Source organism: Aquarana catesbeiana, linkage group LG02 (genome assembly GCF_042186555.1).
Source record: "Aquarana catesbeiana isolate 2022-GZ linkage group LG02, ASM4218655v1, whole genome shotgun sequence".
NCBI lineage: Eukaryota > Metazoa > Chordata > Amphibia > Anura > Ranidae > Aquarana > Aquarana catesbeiana.
In genome coordinates, this window is record NC_133325.1 from 178,563,434 (window position 1) to 178,586,017 (window position 22,584).

General features: G+C 41.7%; 1 protein-coding gene across 1 annotated transcript in view; it reads left to right on the plus strand.

Annotated features, from left to right (window-relative positions):
• Nucleotides 1-22,584, plus strand: part of LOC141126568 (aquaporin AQPAn.G-like) — a 61,330-nt gene that overhangs the window by 32,413 nt on the left and 6,333 nt on the right. Inside the window, exons 5-7 of the mRNA XM_073612492.1 lie at nucleotides 1,989-2,342; nucleotides 6,661-6,825; nucleotides 10,741-10,821. Coding sequence (XP_073468593.1) covers nucleotides 1,989-2,342; nucleotides 6,661-6,825; nucleotides 10,741-10,821 — 600 coding nt within the window. The remainder of the gene's footprint in view (nucleotides 1-1,988; nucleotides 2,343-6,660; nucleotides 6,826-10,740; nucleotides 10,822-22,584) is intronic.

Here is a 22,584-nt window from a genome sequence, read left to right on the forward strand (position 1 = left end):
TGCTGCAGTGTGAAATGGCCCTTACAGATAAAAGTTTTCAAATTTTGGGCACCATTTACTCTGTTGTGAATTTAGGTGAAGAAAAGACAGACCTAACTATCTGATGAGGTGAAGTCAACCTGTGTTCGCTCCCTTCACTTTAGACATTCAGTCTCATAAAGAAGCTCTTTTTTTCCAATTTTTAATAGATAAATGGATGTTTAAAGTAAATAGAGATGAAGTTCATCTCACTTTACTAAGTCGGTCCTTTGTGTACACAGACTTAGAAGACTACATGTGATGATTGTGTTGTGCTTCATTTCAAATAACAGTGTGCTTACTAATACTATTATGTTCACACTGTACAGGTCTGCAAACTAAACTGATACTATACAGAAATGTATTTGCCTATTCTCAATATCTTCAGCTTTGGAAATGTTTGCCTTTGCCAATTGTACAGTGGAGTGTGCTTTGCTAATCAGGGAGGGCATCTTGTCCTCCTGATCACTGATGAGGTTTTCTGCTGCAGTGGTACATTCCCTAAATTTCTGCAAGTTCTGCTGCAATAAGGACACTTCTTCTTTCCGCCCACCCAAATGATCTATGATAGTGTTAACCAAAGCTGTGCATTTGTTTACAGCACATAGAATTTTCCCTGGTGTAGGTCATTTAGTGTCATCAGCAGCATCTATGTCTTCTAATGGGCTGTCATCTAGTCCAATTATGGTGTGTTCCTGATGGGGGGGTCCAGCACCATTGGAATGTCCTGCAATTTATTCTATGAGGCCTCAAATGTAGATTGCCCCCTAGAGCCCAATAAATCTGAGCATAAAACAAAATATTCCTTGTGGTCTCCTTCCCTGTTGGGCACAGAAAAGTATTTGGATGCAGTATATAAGATATTTAGTTTTTAAACAATTCTACAAACACGGATTCTGTTAATGAACATGTACATGGGAAATAACTATTTAAATTTGCTTCTATTTATGGATTTGTGCAATATGTATTCCTGAAGATGAAAGCAACTCATCAAACGTATGACAATAGTCACCAAGGTAACTAAAGAGGTAAGACCTGGCCCATCCAGCTGCACTGCTTACCATCCTATTCACATTGAAATAGGGGTCCTATCACCACAGTAACTGAATCTTTTCCTAATGGTTTGCATCAAAGAAACACATTCCCAATTTTTCTGTTGATTTACAACAAGGAAACCAAATCGTTTTCTACAGGTGTCCCCTTAGGTTGGAGAACCTATATTGAGTTGTACATTTAGAGAGCAAATTGAACGAGTCTAGAGCTTCAGGTTGTCTATTCACTCAACGCCCCGAAGCACAGCAGCAGGATGGTTATCAAAGAGGTAGGAGGATGCAGTTCTTCGTTACTGTTATATGTTTTGCTAGTCAAGTCTTCATAGATTTTACTTTTGTTCTCTTTTTTATCTATTTCTTGATTAATAGATTGATTTTTGCTTAAACATGTGCTGTCTCCATCCTGTTCTGTGTTTTTTTTTATTATGACAAAACTTTGTTGTTAAAACTTTTACAACAGAATTTTTCAAGTTGCATGTATATAATACTGACACCACATTTCATGGTTTGAGGATCCAACTTGTAAAATCCTGAATGGCGCGTGGAATAAAGCAACTAGTCACCCTTTCAATAGCTATTTTTTAACAAAAACCCAGGTGTTTTGTGTTCAATAGCTGCATATAGTTTGCATAGACTTAATTTGCTCAATTTTTCTTCGGTTGCTCTGGTTTCCTCCCACAACCCAGAATATAATGACAAATCAGTTACTGTAGATTGTAACTAAGTTGTCCCTAGAGTGTGAAAATTTGTGTGATTTCATGACTGTCATGGGTTTGTGACATGTGAATGATTCTAGGTACTCTGAAATTTTCTGTTAGAAAAAAAGTATTTTTAAAAATTGTTTTCATGATGTTTTTTGTATTCTTTTTATGCATTTGCAAAATATAAGTATCATTATTTCTTTATTTCATTTTCTAGGAGTTGAGGAAACATCGATTCTGGCGCTCAGTGCTAGCAGAAGCTCTTGGAACTTTTATACTGGTGGTTGTAGTTCTAGGGTCCTCAAGCTTGCAAACAAGAGCATCTCAAACACATTCTATGGCCCCAGCTGTGGCTGCAGGTCTGTCAGTTGTCAGTCTGGTGCAGAGTTTTGGGGACATAAGTGGTGCTCAGCTAAATCCAGCCATCACATCTGCTCTTGTTTGTGCACGAAGGTTGGATCTGCTTCATGGATTGGCCTTTGGTGTAGCTCAGATTCTTGGTGCTACTTGTGCCTCTGCTATTTTCTATCTCATCCTACCGGCTTCAGTCTTTATTCAGCTTGTTCCTAGAGTAAGTGTACCACCAAAGAGTATGGCAATTGACTTGCCAATAACTCATAGTAGTAATCAAATGAGAATTGAATGTATTGTAAACCCCTGCCATTTGTAGATCTATTTCATTTTCCAAAGATCATTTTTCTAAGAGCCCTTTCACACTGGGGCGGCGTCGGCGGTAAAACGCCGCTATTATTAGCGGCGTTTTACCGTCGGTATGTGGCCGCTAGCCACATACCACTAGCGGCCGAGAAAGGGTTAAATACCACCGCAGATCTGCAGAGGCGCTTTGCCGGCGGTATAGCCGCTCCGTCCCATTGATTTCAATGGGCAGGAGCGGTAAAAGAGCGGTATACACACCGCTCCTTCACCGCTCCGAAGATGCTGCTGGCAGGACTTTTTTTACCATCCTGCCAGCGCATCGCTCCAGTGTGAAAGCCTTCGGGGCTTTCACACTGGAATGAAAGTAGCGGCACTTTCGGGTCGGTTTGCAGGCGATATTATTAGCGCAATAGCGCCTGCAAACCGCCCAAGTGTGAAAGGGCTCTTATAGATTTTCACTTATAGATTCAGAACATTACAGTTTCTCAAGATAGTCATGAATTGGTAGAATTTCTATCTTCTCTAAGTATTTGTGCTTTTTGCTCTTGGCTCTCCATCGTTCTTTGACAACCTTTAAATCTGAATTCCAGGTTTACTTAGAGTTTAAATAGTTTTGGCCAAGCTGACCCAAACAAACTATTTACAATGAAAGTAAACCTGGAACCCAGCTTTAAGTATACTGGTTATCTGTGGCACTACACAGTCACGCACATTCAAAGTCATGTCAAGAGGCCTACCCATTAATTTCTCTCTTGGGCATTCAGCCCTCTGCAAAAAATATGTCACCTTCATCTATCTCAAAAATACCATTGTGTTTGCCCTTTTCTTACTCATATCACAGAAATAATAATGATTATTAATTTCCCCCTTGACTACTGTCACGCTAACTAAAACTATAAAAAAAGCAGTCATGCTATTCCATTTAGGATTGTGTAGATAAAAGAACCAAAATGGAGTAGTCAGCATGGGTTCTAGGGAATGTTTTATAAAAGTAAAATGAGTGGACTGTCTAGCAAAGTGGAAGTATAGAGTGTACAACATAAGTAGCTCACCATTTGAATTTGCCTTTTACCTGAAGTTAATTTTTATTATGCATGTCTTCAAACGTGTATGTCAGACCATAATAAAAAAAGCCTATGCAATACATATCAGCAATACATGCACATTTACCCATGTTTTATGCCTTTGAAGACCTTGCAAGTACAAAAAAATATCAGCTTGATCTGCCAGGAAATGCAGCTCCTACATCCTGTTTTGCGTTGACAAAACAGTTTTTTTTATGGACTGAGTGGTGTCAGCCCTGTCCAGGTTTCTTTTGCAAAACTACTCAGACCTTCCTTCTCTTCGATCTCCACATCATGAAGAGTAGTCATTCTGTAATCCCAAGTTAAGGACTGGGAGGGCTAAACTAGACTTCTAGAGAGAACACAGAAAGTGTGCACAAGACAAAGGACAGCTCGGAATTTCTGACATGAGTACCAAGCAGATTTAACAAAACTCTTTCAATTGTACAGTATATCTAATAGACCAAAAGGGAGCAAATAAGAATACTAAAATAATAAGTTAATTCTTATGGCACACTTTTACATGCATCTAATTCTTCACATTGGAACTCCAGCCAAAATGTTTTTCTACTTTTGGGTGGAGTACAGAATGGTTACAACCTCTGTCAGGATTCTACTGCTGCCTGTGAGCCCACTGGGGAACATTACTCTCTCCTCTGGAGACACACCAGAGGGTAAATGGTAATCTCTCCACAAATCCCACCGCTGATAGTCAGGACAGGTGATTATTCAAGGAGACTGACATTTTTCCACTTGTTCTGACACCTGTTACATTTTAGATCTCCCCTCACTTTCTATTCTATTAAAAACAGTCACTATGACAGAAAGTAAGAGTGGATCTTCCAAACTTGTATAGAGGCAGCAATAACAATCTGAAAGAGATTCTAACACTTTCCCCACTCTACCTATTTGGGCTGAAGCTCCACTTTAAATAACAAAGCAATTTACCACATAGATCAGATTATAATCTGGTTGCTTTTGAACATTTCTCATTATCGTAAACCTTTATTTATTAGGAGCATCAGACACTCTAAGTCTGTGTCTGCACAATCCATGCACTAATGCTAGTCATATTTTTTCAATATGATTGATACACTATACACAGTAAGCTTCTGCTTACTTTTGTCTTACTTCCTTTAGCTAACATACTAGGACTTTGTTCCTTATTTACGTGTGCCTTTATGTTCATGATTTGATCTGCTAGTATCTGAAATAACTATTGAAAATATTTTAATTGTTGGCTGTATTGTGAAACCTTGATTATCCATGAAGAATTTGCCAACAATTCCAGTGTTTCTGGTTGATCAACACCTGCAGAGAAAGAAATTCTTCAAAGAGGTTTATATGCATAATTCAGCTAAAAAGCTGATCTCACACTTCCACAGCGGCATTGGTGAGGATAGGGAAATATTTCTCTTCTGAGCTTTCAGAGAGCACCTGGTGGGAATCTCACCCTGCCTTATGCCATGCTGAATGTAAATGAAGTGCTGTGAAAAAGTATTTGCCCCTTTCCTGATTTTTTTTTTTTTTTGCATAATTGTCACACTTAAATGATTCCGATCATTAAATTAAGATAACCCGAGTAAATACAAAGTGCAGTTTTTAAATGATGATCTCATTAAGGGAAAAAGCTGTCCAAAGCTGCCTGGCTTTATGTGAAAAAGTAATTGCCCCCTAAATCTAATAACAGGTTGTGCCACCCTTGGCGGTAACAACTGCAATCAAGCGTTTGTGATAACTGGCAATGAGTCTTTCACATCGCTGTGGAAGAATTTTGGCCCACTCTTCTTTGCAGAATTGTTTTAATTCAGGCATGTTGGAGTGTTTTCGAGCATTAACATCCCATTGAAGGTTACGCCACAGCATCTCAATCAGATTTAACACCAGACTTTGACTAGGCCACTCCAAAAGCTTAATTTAATTTTTTTGAGCCATTCAAAGGTGGAATTGCTGGTGTGTTTCGGATCATTGTCCTGCTGCATTAACCCAAGTGCACTTTGAGCTTGAGGTCACAAACTGATGGCCGGACATTCTCTTTCAGGATTTTCTGGTAGAGCGCAGAATTCATGGTTCCATCAATGATTGCAAGTCATCCAGGTCCAGAAGTTGCAAAGCAGTCCCAAACAATCACACTTCTACCACCATGTTGGACTGTTGGTATGATGTTCTTTTTAGGAAATGCAGTGTTTTACCCTAAATGTAACGGGATGCACACCTTCCAAAAAGTTCAACTTTTGTCTCATTAGTTCACAGAATATTTGCCCAAAAGTCTTGGGGATAATCAAGATGTTTTTTTGCAAATGTGAGATGAGCATTGGTGTTCTTTTTGTGAGCAGTGGCTTTGGCCTTGGAATTCTCCCATGGATGTGATTTTTTTTTTTTTTGCACAGTCTCTTTTTTATTGTTGAATTATGAACACTGACCTTAACTGAGTCAAGTGAGACCTACAGTTCTTTAGATGTTGTTCTGGGTTTTTTAATGACCTCCTGGATGAGTCGTTGTTGTGCTCTTGGAGTAATTTAAATAGGCTGGCCACTCCTGGGAAGGTTCACCACTGTTCCAAGTTTTCTCCATTTGTGGATAATGGGTGGACACCATGGTTCACTGGAATCGCAAAGCCTTAGAAATGACATTGTAACCCTTTCCAGACTGATACATGTCAATTACTTTGTTTCTCATCTGTTCTTGAATTTCTTTAGATCATGGGAGAATGTGTTGCTGGTTGAGATCTTTTAGCATTCTTCACTTTGTCAGACAGCTTCTATTTAAGTGATTTCTTGATTCATCAGGTCTGGCAGTAGTGTGGGTGTGGCAAGTGAAATTTTACTCAGCTTTCCAAAAAATGTGGTTAATCACAATTCATTCATGATTTAGCAAGGGGGGCATTTACTTTTTCAAATAGGACCAGGCATGTTTGGACAGCTTTTTTTCCCTTAATAAATTAAATCACCATTTAAAACTATTAATTAATTAATTAAATAATTAAAATTATTTTTATCTTTGTGTAATATTAAAATTTGATGATCTGAATCATTTAAGTGTGACAAATATGCAAAAAAAGAAAAAATCAGGAAGGGGGAAGATACTTTTTCACAGCACTGTAATTCGTTTTGAATGGAGTTTTGACTACATTTGCAAATTTATTTACTACAGGTCTTTTCTCCACAGGTGAGTAGTGAAGGAAATGCAGGACAGGCTGTGGGAATGGAGATCCTCTCAACATTCCAGTTAGCCTTTACAATCTTTGCTGTGGATGATCGAAGGCGCAGGGACATAGCAGAGCCAGGGAGTGTTGCTATCGGCTTTTCTCTGATAGCAGGTGCTTTAACAGCGGTAAGAAAAACATCCATCTCTTTAACTGACACTGATTAATTGAGGCATAAACTGGAGGAATAAAACTGCATTTCAGGTTACAGACACAACCTTTCAAGATGTTCAGCACACATTTCTGATATGATGTAGTATATTTAAACACGGCAAGAAGACCATGGAGTTTTAAACCAAAGGATGCTAGTAGGCAGAATACACAAAACTGAAAGACAGGCCTGTATTACTGTGTAGGGAAAAGAATCATGAATCTGCTTTAAAAAAAGGCTTGACCTACTACCTATGGAGCAATAAAATGATGCATCCTGCTCACACACTCAAGTACCATGTGCTGACATAGCTGAGTAACAGGCATAATCCTCACACATGCTTCCTCACAATCTTGTATTGCAGAGAAGGGAAGGGAGTGTGTCTGACCATGTCTGTTACATTACAGACAGCATTGGGTACTATTTTTTGGTCTTCCGTTATGAAGTTTGAGGATGAATTGCTGCACAGTTTCTGCAGTTCCACACATCAGTTACTGCTTGTTCTAAATCTCAGTTACTGCTTATTAAAGTGATAGTGGGGTTGATTTACTAAAACTGGAGAGTGCTAAATCTGGTGCAGCTGTACATGGTAGCCAATCAGCTTTTAACTTCAGCTTGTTCAATGAAGCTTACTGTTCCTGCACTAAAATTGCTAATAAATGGTGTACCTTAAAGGTAGATCATAAATTTATAAAAGAGAGGTCTATGGGACTTTATATAAGGAGATGACGTTGTCATCAGCCTCCATCCCTATTAAAATATACAAAGGAGAACAAGGAAATGGGACTTTGAATGAAGTACACGGAGGGTCAAATGTTGTATGGAGTTATAATTAACATATCTATAAAATGTGTAAAAAAAGTAGGACACTTGCCTCATAATAATTCATATTCGATAGAAAATTGATATACTACACACATAATTAAATACGTGCATAGAGTAAAAAACTTTATTTCATACATAAAAACATACTTCGTAAATAATCCAAAAAAAGGATAGCACAAGATACATATAGAAAAGCCCCAAATTTTCATAATTATTCTCCCTCTACCCACAGTGTAACTGACACTTCTGAAAGCATTGATTGCCTGATCCTCCGCTGTGCTCAGTGGTTCCTTTTGCTTTCACAGATGCAGTAGTGACATATGTATCAGTGGAAGGAACCACTAAATGTAGCAGGGTGACCAGGACACTGAGACTCTGAGAAGTATCTGTCTAAAGAGACCTATGGCATCGATTTCACTTCATTAGAGTGTCATTCGATGCAGTAGACAGCTGGAGAGTCAAGTATTTAAAGTCTTCTATGCAGGTAAATTGTTATTTAGGTTTCTTTAACTGACTAAGTCACTTCAACAAGCAGTACATAAACTTTAAAACTAGATGTCATTGACCTCTGTAGCTACATTGTGGAGCACTTTAAGACTTATGCACACCGGCATGCATATGGGCTTTTTTTTACTGATCTAATTGCAGACCATTGTTTTTAATGTGCCAGTACACACAAGCGCGTAAACATACACTGCGTATAGATGAGTAAAAAAAGAAATAAAGAAGGAAATATGAGTTTCCGGTCAGTATTTTATGCGTACAAATATGCGCCAACATGTGTAAAATGTGAATTTGAAGAGGCTGAAATTTTATTCTGAGAGCTAGAATTTATTTTATTCGCGTACATGCTTATGCACAAATACGCGCAAACTAAACACAATTTTGGCCAGGAAAACTGATGTTCAAACATCTATACTTTGTGAAAGTACCGATCGGCTGGCTTTTGTCAGACCGACTACAGTACACACGGGCTGCCCAACATTCGGTCCATGTGTACTGTAGTCGGTCTGACAGAAGCCAGCCATTCGGCCGGTTTCTGTCAAAGGGGCATGATGGAAAAAGCTCTGCCAATCAGCGCTCAAAGCCAATGGCTGAGAGCACTGACTAGAGTGTTCTGGAAAAGGGGCCACTTCCCACTGTCAGAACACAATAGAACAGCAGGTGAGATCACTTTACTAACGTCAGATAGTACAACAGCTCGTTCAGAGCTGTCAGTTTTTTTCGTTCAGCCCTGCTGGGTTGAACGGAAAAACAACTACTAGTGTGTACTAGGCTTTATACTCAAAATTCATCATAGAAGCATTGACATTGTTATCTCTTAGCAGCTCAGCTACCTGCTCTGCCTCCCAGAGCATCTGCACAGTGTTTACATTAGGCCCCTTTCACACTGGGGCGGTGGGGGCGTCGGCGGTAAAACAGCGCTATTTTTAGCGCTGCTTTACCGTCGTTTTTGCGGCGGTATTCGCCTGCTAGCGGTGTGGTTTTAACCCACACTGGCGGCTGAAAAAGGGTTAAAACCGCTCGCATAGCGCCGCTATAGCTGCGGTATAGCGGCGCTGCCCCATTGATTTCAATGGGCAGGAGCGGTGAAGGAGCAGTGAATACACCGCTCCTTCACCGCTCCAAAGATGCGGTTTGCAGGAGATTTTTCTTTTTCTCCTGCCAGCTCTCCGCTTCAGTGTGAAAGCCCTCAGGCTTTCACACTGAAGAAACAGTAGAGGCAGTTTTAGGTCGGTTTGCACGCGCTATTTTTAGCGCAATAACGCCTGCAAACCGCCCCAGTGTGAAAGGGGCCTTAGAGATTAGAAGACTAGAAGGCTGCCAAGTCATTGCTGAGGGTGGGAAAGGAGAGATGAGGTGCTAAGAGAAGGATTGTACAGTGTTTATTTAGAGACATACATGGGACAACTTCAGTGCTTATCCTGTGAATTCTGAAGAGGAATTGCTCCAAAGTGCCTGCAGCTTGCAGAGGTCTTTGTTTAAAAGCTCATTTACTACACGCTAATAGAATATGTAAATACATGAATGTCCATATCCTGGTCACAGGTTCAGCTTAAGGTGTATCTATTGTCAAAATGTAAAATCATATATTTATTTCCACATTTTATTTCAATTAGTTCTAGCCTACTCCTATTAATCTGAATGAGCTTGAAGTTTCTAAAATTACTTTGTGAAGATCCCCACGCATTTATGTGCTTGAATTCTGTGACACATATTCACTAAGCCATGTGAGTAGCTACTGCTGTGTCACATATTTCAGAGAGCACCATGGATAACATTGTCCTTAGAATTTGAAAGTAAACAGCAGATGAGAAGATGCAAAGCATGCAGATAATCCAGGAAGTTGTGGAAAGAAATGGCCAGCAGACAGGCAGCATTCACAGTTTTTTTTTTTTTTTTTTGAGTAAGCTTACATTGGATTTTCAAAAATAACTATTGTTTGCATTGTTTTTATAATGCTAATGTTATAAAATGTAAGTGTATGCTGTATCTATAGATCTTCTTTAAGGATTTATGTAGATAACAAAACAAAATGAGCAAATTAGCATTCATTTGGTTTGCATTTGAGATAAGCTTCAGATGCATCTGAGGTTCTTGAAATGTGTTTGAAACCTCCTTATAAACTGCAGCAAACATTTGCCATTTCAGAGAAAAGCAATTATTTAATGACAGGTTTGCTTTGATCATTCAATTATAAAAATCAATTTATTCAATTATAAAAATTATAAAAATGAAAAAAAAAAAACAAACCACAAATTCCTACTGAATTAATATTTCTCAAGATCAACCCTCCTAAAATATTACATAGGAAATTGCATTAAGGCATTCAGGACTTTCATGGTACGGTCCTGAATGCCATGGTACGACCCTGAATTCATCATGCATGGTAATCATGCTCCTAAGTACACTGATGCCTAAAAACAAATACCCTAAATTCAAAATGATAAAAAAAAAAAAAATTGTATTACTTTATTTTACTTCACAAGCATTTAGGATCGTCATTGGTTCTATTAATAATATTTTATTATATGTATCTACAAATTCTTGCCATCAAAAATGATAGGGGCCATTCTCAGGTGGAAGTATGAACCCAGCCAGATCGTTTGGACCAGCCTTGCTCACTGGGTTTTGGGAACATCACTGGGTGAGTTTCTAATGACAAACCAAAAACATTTCTCACATTTTATTTTATTGTGTTTTCTGATTTTGTAAACTTTCCTCATGGCTTCATTTTGGGTTTAAAAATAGCCATGAAAGCTTTAATATTGTTCATTAATCGCTTTTTTTGTTTAAAAAGAAAACAGTTTTAGAATGAAAAAGCTATAGCATATCTGCAGCAATATAAAGAGGACCTTTTTGAACTGTTTTACACAGATATATACAATTTTGAAGGCCCTGGAGCACCAGGACAGTGGAATTACCCACAAAATGACCTCATTTTGGAAAGCAAACACCCCAAAGGAATATTCTATGAGGCATAATAGGTCTTTTGAACATGTCATTTTTTCCAAAAGTTTTTGGAAAATGTGGAAAGAAAATTAAAACTTATTTTTTTTTTTTACACAATTTATTCGATTTTTCTAACACATAACATGTACATAGCAAAAATTACCACTCAAAATCCATTCTACTACTCCTCCTGAGTATGACGATACCATATGTGTGAGACTTTTACACAGCCTGGCCACATAGAGAGGTCTAACATGCAGGGTGCACCGCGTTTCCTGACAACCTATCACACTTTTGAAGGTCCTGGAGCACCAGGACATTGGAATTACCCACAAAATTACCCCATTTTGAAAAGAAAACACCACAACTGGTGACAGGTACTCAGGTACTCTGATGGGCTGGTGACAGGTACTCAGGTACCCATTGAGTTGGAGATAGCTTCTCAGGTACTCTGATGGGCTGGAGATAGGTACTCGGGTACTCTGATGGGCTGGTGACAGGTACTCGGGTACTCTGATGGGCTGGTGACGAGTACTCAGGGTACTCTGATGAGCTGGAAATAGGTACTTGGGTAATCTGATGGTCTGGTGACAGGTACTCGGGTACTCTGGTCTGGTAACAGGTACTCTGAGGCTTGTGACAGGTACTCTGATGCTGGTGACAGGTACTCTAAGGCTTGTGACAGGTACTCAGATGGGCTGTGACAGGTACTCAGACGGGCTATGACGGGTACTCAGAAGGGCTGTGACGGGTACTTTGGGGCTGGTGACAGGTACTGAGATGGGCTGTGACTGGCACTTTGATGCTAGTGATAGGTACTCTGATGCTGGTGACAGGAACTCTGATGAGCAGTGACAGGTACTCTTATGGGCTGCAACAGGTACTCTGATGGGCTGTGACAGGTACTCTTTATTTGGGGGGAGATCGGGCACATCACTGCACTTTTTCTTCCAGGTCTCCTCCTCACACACTGAGGAGAAGAACCTGGAAACAGCGCTACATCCGTTTGTTGACATTTGTGATCTGATGTGATTAGACACAGCCGGTCACGGTGTAAAGAGCCAATTTAATTGGCTCTTTACCCCGAGGGGCAGGACTCATCCCTGATCGTCGCGTTGCGTGCCTCGGGGGTGAGCAGGAGTGGCATGCACGCAGATCTCCAAAGTGACTGGCTGTGATTGGACACAGCAGGTCGCGTGGTAAAGAGGCAATTTCATTGGCTCCTTACCCTGACCGGGGATGGGCTGTGTTCCAAGGGACATGCCTGATCCCCAATCGCCAGGCTGCGGGCCCCCGGGGGCCCGCAGTAGCGGCGAGAAGCGGAGGACGTCACATGACACCCGCCCAGGATGGGAGAGTGTTCCTGTGGACGTCATATGACTATACGCCGGTATGGAAATGGTTAAGTGTAAAATTAGTTAAGTCATTGCATGCCTAAAATGTGATTTTTCTTTAATGTTTTTGGGGTATGTCTAGCTGCTAACATTTCTTAATGCACATGCTATATAGGAATACAACTGCATTAAAGTCACTCTGCCGTTATTTTTAAAACTCCTAGTCAAAGGCATGCCTTAGTAAGGGCTGGAGAAAGGAACCACGGAGTGCAGTGGCAGACCAGGCATCCAACACATCTGGAAGTGTGGCAGATGCAAAAGACCTTTTATATAGCATAGTTTATAAAAAAACTGTGGAAATTAGCATCAAGAATGCTATGAATTAAAGAGGTTGTAAACCTCCATGGGGAAGTTGTACCTTTAGGTAAACCTAGAATAAGGCTTACCTATAGGTACTGTAAATATCTCCTAAACGTGCGCTGTTCAGGAGATATTTACCGTTTACTGTGCCAATGATGTCATTGGCGCATGCGCTCTGAAGGAACGGCCGCTGTGCCCTTTCTTCAGGCGAGTGTGCTGTGACCAGTGGCTCTCGCATGCATGCACGGGAGTGATGTCACGTGACTCCGGCCAGTCACAGAGCCGAAGTCCGTGGCCCTGGAAGGAATACGGGCGAAGATGGATGTGGCTTGCAGCGGGGACGACATGGGCTTCGTTTGCAGGGAAGTGTCACAAAATGTGCTAGTATGTGATGCATAGTAGCACATTATGCCTTTATTTTGCAGAGAAGAAAAAGGAAAAAAACCCACCAGGGTTTACTTCCTCTTTAAACCTTTTCGTTGTAGGCATACCTTTGATTGTAAAATAACCTAATTTTTAAAAACCTTTGTGAACCTTTCTGGGTGAGTATTATACTGCAAATGCATATATTTTTATGCATAGGGAAGATGTTCAGACACCAGCCAGAGTTTGAGATTCCAAGATTCTATACCCAGGTGCTTGGAATACAAATTCTTATGCCGTGTACACACGAGCGGAATTTCTGACAGAAAGAGTCCGACGGGAGGTTTTCATCGTATATTCCGACCGTGTGTATGCCCCATCTGACTTTTTCTGTCGAAAATTTAGACAGACTTAGATAGAGAACATGTTCTATATTTTTTCGACGGAACAAATTACTATTGGAAAAAACGCTCGTCTGTATGCTGTTTCGACACACCATAAACGACACATGCTCTGAAGCAAGTACGAGATGGAAGCTATTGGCTACTGGCTATTGAACTACCATTTTCTAGTCCCATCGTACGTGTTGTACGTCACCGCGTTCTGGACGGTCAGAATTAGAGTTTATTCCGACGGCAAAACTTGTTGTGTGTACAGGGCATTATACATATGATAATGTGTCTTACTACAGCGAGTTGGTCAAATTATTATTATTATTTTTTATTATTATTTTTTTTAAATCTCAAACAAGTTTCATTGAGAATAAAAAAAAATGTACACTAGCAACACAGCAGGAGTCTATAATGGTAACCCAAAACAAAGTAGCTTGACATAAATATATGAAGCAAGGGTTGGATCATAGTAGTCTGTCCAAAATTTAATCAATTGGGGATCGCCTTGGCGCATTCAGCCAGGGAGACCATGATTTATTAAATTTGCTAGGGTACCCTCTATGTTGAAAAATTAACGTATCTTTTTTTTTTTTTATTATGTTTTTCATTGAAGTTGCACATAGAGTAAACAAAGGGAAAAAATAAAGATATGGCATCCATGAAGAAAGCCAAGTCAAAGTACAACTTACAGGTTTATGTTTGGTAAGAAAGAATAACATAGATGCCTAATACAGTTCAAAACAGAAGCAAAATTAAACCATATTCGGATTGATCCCAGGTCACCCAACATTTATTAAACTGTATAAGGGAGTCTGTAGCAGTAGCAGTAAGGAATTCCATTCTCCGGATGTCAGCCACAGTGTGTAAAATTTGGGGTTTTGTAGGAGGGTCAGTGGACAACCAACGGAGGGGGATGGCTCTCCTAGCAGCTACTGTAGGCGAATGTATGAGATCAAACGATTGGCTGATTTAGGGCCACCGGGAAAGGGAAGACCTAGTAGATAATGAACAGGGTCCAAAGGAAAGGGCCTTTTGAAACAGATGTTGAAGTAATGACATAACATCATTCCAAAAGGATTGTAATCGTGAACACTGCCAGAAAATATGATAGTGAGATCCCAGTTCAAGATTGCAGCGCCAACACAATGCAGAAAGCTAAGGGTCCTGGCGATGCAAAACCTCTGGGGTTCTGTACCAGAACATTACAATTTTTTAAAGCAGTCTCTCTCTGCACAACACTTCTAGATGATTTAAAAGGGGTAATGAAATTGGCCTCTGAAGGAGGCCAATTTTTGCATGTATGAGTGGGTTTCCTCCGTAAGGGGAGCTGTATCGTGAAGAATTTTATAAAGGGAGGAAATCAAATGGTGTTGATAAGGGCTTTGAGCACAGATATATTCAAAATTAGTAGGTTTATCCAAAGTGAGGGAAGGGGATAGGGACCAAAAAAAAATGCTTAACCTGTAGGTAAAGTAAAACGTGTTTGGGTAGATTATATTTTTCCTGAAGAGCCTCAAAGGTGCGCAGCCTAGCTGAAAAAGGGAGGTGCCCAAGGTGTCATACGGTCAAAAGATAGGCTGTCAGGCAGGGTCAGGTTAAAAAGTGTATTAGAAAGGGGAGGGCATGGTGAGATAGTACTTTTTACAACACTTTTTCCACATCATTAGAGTATATGACAGAGGCAATACAAATGTGTTTTAAAAGAGCATCATTGCATAGTGAGGGCGACCACACCAGAGAACATGGATGTACTGGGTAAATAGAGCTGTTGCAAAACTACCATCATGCCTCTGCCTGTGGGAGTCATGCTTGTAACTGTCAGCCTTGCAATGCCTCATGGGACTTGTAGTTTTGCAACAGCTGGAGGGTCGCCAATTTGAGAACCCTAGTTTACAGGCTTTAAAGAGGGCCCTACCGTATTTCCCCGAAAATAAGCCCAGGTCTTATATTAATTTTGGCAACAAAAGACCCAGTAGGGCTTATTTTTGGGGTAGGTTTTAACATATTCTCTCTCTCCCTGCCTGCCAGGAAAACCCCAGTTTGAACAAACTTAAAATGCCCAAATCCTTTCTTTTACAGTAGCAAACAATACAGAATGTGTGTGCCCCTGCAATCTAATAGTGCCAAACACCTCTCCTCCACCTCTCCCAGCCGCCAGCGAGGGACCCCAGCCCCCCTCCCTCTGCATTGCTCAAAGCAGGGAAGAGAGCACACCAGCCAGCATGTGAAGAAAAAAAATCTGTAAATCCCGTTTGGAGACAGGAGTATCCATGCTGCATACCGCGCACAGTATGACATGATTGCAGAGGCTCTGCACCGTACCTTCAGTGATCCGCCGAAGCTCTGCGAAGGGAGGGAGGCCGAGATCCCCCGCAGACAGGCGGGAGAAAAGGAGACCAGCGGGGAGATCAGCTGAGTGCCGCTCTGTATCAAAGGCACCTGACACCGCTAGAGACACACACAGCACACTGCACACTGCCATAACAGGATTATACTGCGTTTCCTCAAAAAGCACACAATCACCTCGAACTAGGGCTTATTTTCGGGGTAGGGCTTATATTGCAGCCCTCCTGGAAAATAGCGCTAGGTCTTATTTTTGGGGTAGGTCTTATTTTCGGGGAAACACAGTAGCTATAGCCAGTTTGGTGATATCTTCCACTTGAAGATCATCTAGGATACATTATTTTTTATTCTTAGGTCAAATGTTAAGACAGGCAAGCCTTAGTGCACTTGATTGAAACAGAAGGCATATAAGATTTATTTGGATGTTTAATGCAGATGTAAAACTAGGACCCCAGTGTACACATTAAATTATTAGCTAGAGATTCAGGGATCACATTCATCGTACACACTTGAAATCCAAGCTCTCAGCAAGCCAGCAATTCACATGAAGTATAGCAATTTATTGCTACATTGTTCATTTGCTTTAGTAAATCGAGCACTGTGTCTGCTATTTTATGACAAGGACATTTTTCTTATGCCCAGAATTAGTAAGGTCTGGCTCACACCTGTGTGAGTTTTTGCAGCACATTAAAAAATGCATTGGTTCCAATGCAGCAGTTCCCATCTGCACTCTGTGTTGTGAAAAAATGAGACATGTCCATTTTTGTATGCAGTTACCAGTGTTTTTCTGGTCCATTGAAGTAAAATGTAAAATGCATGAGTACATGAAAAACTCATGGAAAATGCATGTAAAAATGCATATAAAATGCACTAAAAGGCACATTAAAAACATAAACAAAACATCAGGGAAAATTTATGACAGTGAAAGTGGAGAGATGTCACCCCAGCCTAAGAGCAGCCATACATAGATCAAAATTCATCTGGTTCACCAGAGACCAGCCAAATTTTGATCCACGTATAGGAAGGCTGGTTGAACAGAATTCGATCAACTGATTGACTTCTGTACAACCAACCTGTTGGGTTTTTCCAGAGCGATCAGTGGTATAGCTGGCACCACTGATAAGTGTATTCTGTTGGTAAGGTAGTCTCCCCCCTGTCAGAACACAATAGTACAGTGGGAGTGATCCCCCCATTCCCCTTGAATGGGTGGATGGGGGAAATCGTGGCTTTTTTTTTTTTTTTTCAAACCGCTGGTTGAAGGAAAAAAATGATTAATGTATGGCCAGCTTAATACTCAAAGCATGTGGAATTAAGTCCTAAAAAAGATGCACATTTAAAAAAAAAAAGCTTTATAGAAAGACAATATATCATATAATAATGCACAGTGCCTCTGTTGATGAAAACATGGAAAATTCCTTTTTGTGAGCTCATTAAAATAGATTAGCTTGCAATGAGCAGAAGAATACCTACATTACTGGCACTGCTTTCCTGCAGCACTGGATTTCTGGATTATGTAGATTCCTTGCATGTTCTCTCCTGTTTTATTAACATTAGAAGGAATACCAAAGAAAATACTGGTTGAATAATTGTGTCTTTAGCACTTTAGGCTTTTACTTGCCATGCCAATCATTATTTACAAAAATATCACTATCCCTTGGCAGAAAATAATAATTTGAGATCAATCAAACAAAATAAACAGATATTAAATTGTATTTTGGGTTTTCAGGATTATGGATGACTGCCTACTTTTCAATGCTGTATTTTTTTTTCAATTGTTACTCCAGTTTTATATAACAAATTATGAACTGTTATAAAATGGTGATCTCAGTGTGTTTATTTTTCCTTACCATTTACATATAAAATTCATCCAAAATCTAAAGACCCATGGACAGTATTTAAAGAGAGAATAGGTCTCCCCAAGTCTGAGCCAGGGTCAAGGCGATCTAATCTTTCTGAGCAAAGTTCCATGTTACAGGGTTTCTTTCTGACGTGACACTGATCCATTGACAGTCTATGCTGCACTTATTGTTGGTATTCAAGGTAGGAATGTGCACCATCATTGGTGCCAGTAGGAGGAATGGCACTCCATCATTGGTGTCTGTGGGAGGAATATTGTCCCATCATTGATGTCTGTGGGAGGAATGGTGCCCCATCATTGGGGTTTGTGGTAGGTATGGTGCCCATCATTGATGTCACTGGATAGCATGGTGCCCCAAGGACCAGATAAAGGCAAGCAAAGGGCCTTTGGAGACCACTGGTATAAAGCACAGAATGATTAGAACTTCTCTCACATTTTTAATGTTGTCTATGTCCCAGAAATGGAGGTTGACCCTCCCTATTTGTCATGGTGGTCATCACTTACCCTAGGTTCCCACCTATGCATTTTTAGTGCATTTTGCAGTTTGCAGAAATGCACTACAGTCCATGTAACATGGTTTCCTATAGTACATGTTCACATCTATTAGTTTTGTGGTTGGTGTGTTTCTGGAAAGGGTTGGGGACTTTTTTTCCTTGTTTTGTGTGTAATAGACTTCAATGGAGTCAAAGCAGTGTTGCGTTTGTGATGCGAGTCTAGTATGGATTCGGAAGAGACACCCCACCCCTCATGCCGAAATAAAAAAAAAAACATTGTGTGTGGACCCCCCCCAAATCCATACCAGACCCTTATCCGAGCAAGCAGCTCAACAGGTCAGGAAAGGGAGGGGATGAGTAAGCGGCCCTCCATCCTCCTGAACCATACCAGGCCGCGGGGGCCCCCATATTCCAGCCCCCCCATGTGAATGGGTAATGTACATCATACTCCCCCTGGAAGACGTGATGATGTCACGAAACGCGTAGGGCGGAGCCAGACGACGCGCTGACGTCACCCCTAGCGAGTTGTATTCCAGCAGGACGGGTTTGTCCGAGCTCCGGTGGCCACGGAGCCGGACTTAAGGCTGTTCTATCCATTTACACTCTGTAAGTGTGCATTTGTTTTTTATCTACTTTTTAATAAATTAAATCGGTTTTACACTATGTGAGCCCCTTCTATATTTTATGGTATCTATGCCCCGGGTTGTTGGAGTTGCTGATGATGAGATGACCCCTGGTGGACACCGCTGGCAGTTCCCATCTCTTGGCCTCTAAAGATTCCTGCTTGCTGTGATCCTCTGTGGTGGGGGGTCATGGCCTTCTGGTAAGGAGTAACCCCTTCCATTTTTGGTGGTGGACCCTCCCTTGCTGTCACAGAATTTCATTTTCACTTGGACTTTTTTTGTATATTGTTGGTGATTTGGATTCTCTAAGACACTTAATTGACGTTTTATTGAATGGGACTTTTTTCATTGTCACCAAATGTTTTTGCACATCGATTCATTTTCATTTATGATCACTATATGAATTTTTCTTCACTGTAAATGATTTATTATGTTTTATCAGTATTAGCGCAACCCCTTATTTTTCTTATGCCTTTCCACAAGTGATGTTTTTGTGGGGATTGCTGCTTTTCACATTATTGGATTTTCACTTGGTTTTTAGCGCAGTTTTTTTACTATTTTCTACATCATACTCCTACCCATTCACCCGAAAAAGCAGTGCAATGTTAAAAAAACAAAAGCCAGTTTTTGGCAAGTTTTTTATTAAAAAAAGAAGCCCCAGGTGGTCTTCTCCCCGTGCTGTCTTCTTCCTCACCGCCGGTTACCAGCTAAAAACAAAAAAAGGCAGATCTTCTTCTAAGGCGGTCTTCCTCCATTGTGTTGTCACCCGCTGTCTGGCATGACCATCCGGTGATGTCACCCGGGGAGCCCGCCCCTTGTGATGACACAGGCCAAACAGCGGGTGACAAAACAAAGGAGGAAGATGCCTTAGAAAAAGCGAGTAACCTGCGACGAGGAAGAAGACAACTCGGGGAGAAGGCAGGATGGGGAGAAGACAGCTCGAGGAAAAGACAGCTCGGGGAAAAGACAGCTCTGGGAGAAGACAGCTCAGGGCTTCTTTTTTAATAAATGACTTGTCAAAAACCAGGTCTTGTTTTTTTTAACATTTCACTGCTTTTTCGGGTGAATAGGTAGGGGTAGGGGTATCGATGTACCTGATACCCATTCACATAGGAGGGGATCTGGGGGCCCCCTTGGGAACCCCGCTGACAGTGGATGACTCATTAGTTGTTAAGGACATGGCGGCCAGCTTTCCAGCCCCCTGTCAGAAACCATGAATCAGACCGAGACAGAAGTGCAGTTAAAATCACACTTGTTTAATAATAATTATAAAAGGTAAACAGAGCAACGTAGTCAAATCATAGCCAGAGTTCAGTAACTGGAACGGATTGTCAGACAAGCCAGGACGTCAGGGAGCCAGAGATCAGCGTAAGCGTACTTCAGGACAGGCCAGGAAATCGGGAAACTGGAGAATCAGTGTAGTGGAACAGCAAGCAGGATCAGGAACCAAAAGGAACGTCAGCCAAGCAAGTCTTCAACAGGTACACAGCAGAGAGTCTGTGGATGTGTTGACCAAGGCGAAGGCAGAGAGGGACTGAACTGAGCAGCTTAAGTAACCAGCAGGACTGACGAACAGGATATCATCATCAGGTGAGTCACTGTGGAAAAGATTTGAGCTGGCAATTAACCAACAGCTGAGCGGCCTGCTCTGAGAAGGAAGGGCTGAGCCCAGCCCTGACAGTACCCCCTCCTCAATGACCCATCACCCTCTGAGGACCACCAGGTTTGAGGGGAAAACGTTTATGGAAAGCATGGAGGAGGACAGGGGCATGTACCCTTTCCAATGCACCAGGTACAGTATGCGTCCACAGAACCTATGGGAGTCAACAATGGACTGTACTTCATACTCCTCATGGTTCTCAACCTGTACTGGGTGAGGACATGGCACCGAGGTGGTAAAGCGGTTGCAGACCAAAGGTTTTAATAAGGAGACATGGAATACATTTGAGATACGCATATTAGAAGGAAGGTCTGAAGCGCAAGCCACTGGGTTAATCCTGCGGAGAATACGGAAATGCCAAATTAACTGAGGTGCCAACTTCAGTGAGGGAACACGGAGTCGGAGGTTGTGAGATGACAGCTAGACCCTGCCCCCAACCTGGTAGAAAGGCACAGGCAGGCGTCTGCGGTGAGCATGGAGTCTGTACCTATCATTGGCATGTCGCAAAGCCTACTGGACTTGTGCCCAAGTGGAACGAAGACCTTGGAGATGCTCCTCTAACGCAGGGATGCTCTGCAGAACAAATGAGTCAGGCAACAGGGAAGGTTGGAAACTATAGTTTGCCATAAACGGGGACAATCAGGAAGTAGAATTCAAGGCACTGTTGTGAGCAAACCCTGCTCAAGGTAAGAGGTCTGACCAGTTGTTATGATGGTCAGAAATATAGCAACGTAGAAACTGCTCGAAAGGACTGGTTGGCTCATTCTGCGGCCCCACTAGACTGCGGTTAATATGAAAAGGAGAAAGAAAGCTGAATTTCCAACTGTGCACAAAAGGCTCGCCAGAACCGGGAAACAAACTGACTACCCCTGTCCAAGACGATCACCTTGGGTAGCCCATGAACCAATCAACCAACATAAGGATAACTGTGTTGCCCTAAGAGTTGGGTAATTTCACAGTGAAATCCATGGACAGGTGGGTCCAAGGCCTCTCTCCATTGGGTATGGATTGTAGGAGGCCCATTGGAAGGTGTCGTGGTGTCTTACTCTGAGCACACACGGAACAAGCAGCTACAAAGGCGGCTACATCAGCATGTAGACTAGGCCACCAAAATTGTTGGGAAATGGTCCAAAAGTGTCGATTCTTCCCAGGGTGGCCAGCAGCCTTGGGAGAATGGTAAGTCTAGAGCACGGCAGTACGGAGACTCTCAGGGACAAAGCAGTGGTCACAAGGTTTCTCGGGAGGAGCATGGACCTGAGCGGAAAGAGTTTTGTCACCCAATGGAGAAGTTAGACTGGTGCGAACCGTAGCCCGAATACGATCAGGAGAAATCACTGGAACAGGAACCGATTCCATTTTGGAAGAAGAGGAAAATTGTTGCGACAAAGCGCCAGCCCTTACAATCTTAGTACCAGGTAAGAATGAGACAATGTAATTGAAACTTGACAAGAAAAGAGCCTATCGCGCCCTTCTGGGAGAGAGGCGTTTAGCCACAGACAGGAATGTGAGATTCTTATGGTCAGTAAGAATGAGAACTGGCAAAGTGGTACCTTCGAGGAGATGCCTCCATTCTTTAAGGGCTAAAATTATGCATTCCGTAGGTGACAATTTCTTGGAAAATTAGCCACAAGGATGCCTAGCGCTCTCAGAGGTAGGACGTTGAGACAGAAGGGCGCCAACTTCAGTTTCAGAAGCATTAACCTCAAGGATAAGGGGTAACGTAGGATCAGGATGTGCCAACACAGGAGCAGAAACAAAGGCAGCCTTGAAACTCTCAGAGGCCCTAATGGACTCCGGAGACCAACTCTGTATGTTAACATCCTGTTAGGTACCTGGAAGTGAGCCTGACTTGTAGTAGAAGACCTCTCATACAACGCTGGTTCAAGAGCCACTGGAGTGGGGACAGTGGTCTCGTGAGCACAGTGGGGTAGGAGTGGCTGTTAAGATGAAAGGCTCTGGTGCTGGAGCAGAGTAGAGATCCTTCCAGGGATGGCTGGGCTGCAGGTGAGGTGGTAGCAGGAAGCAGCAGGC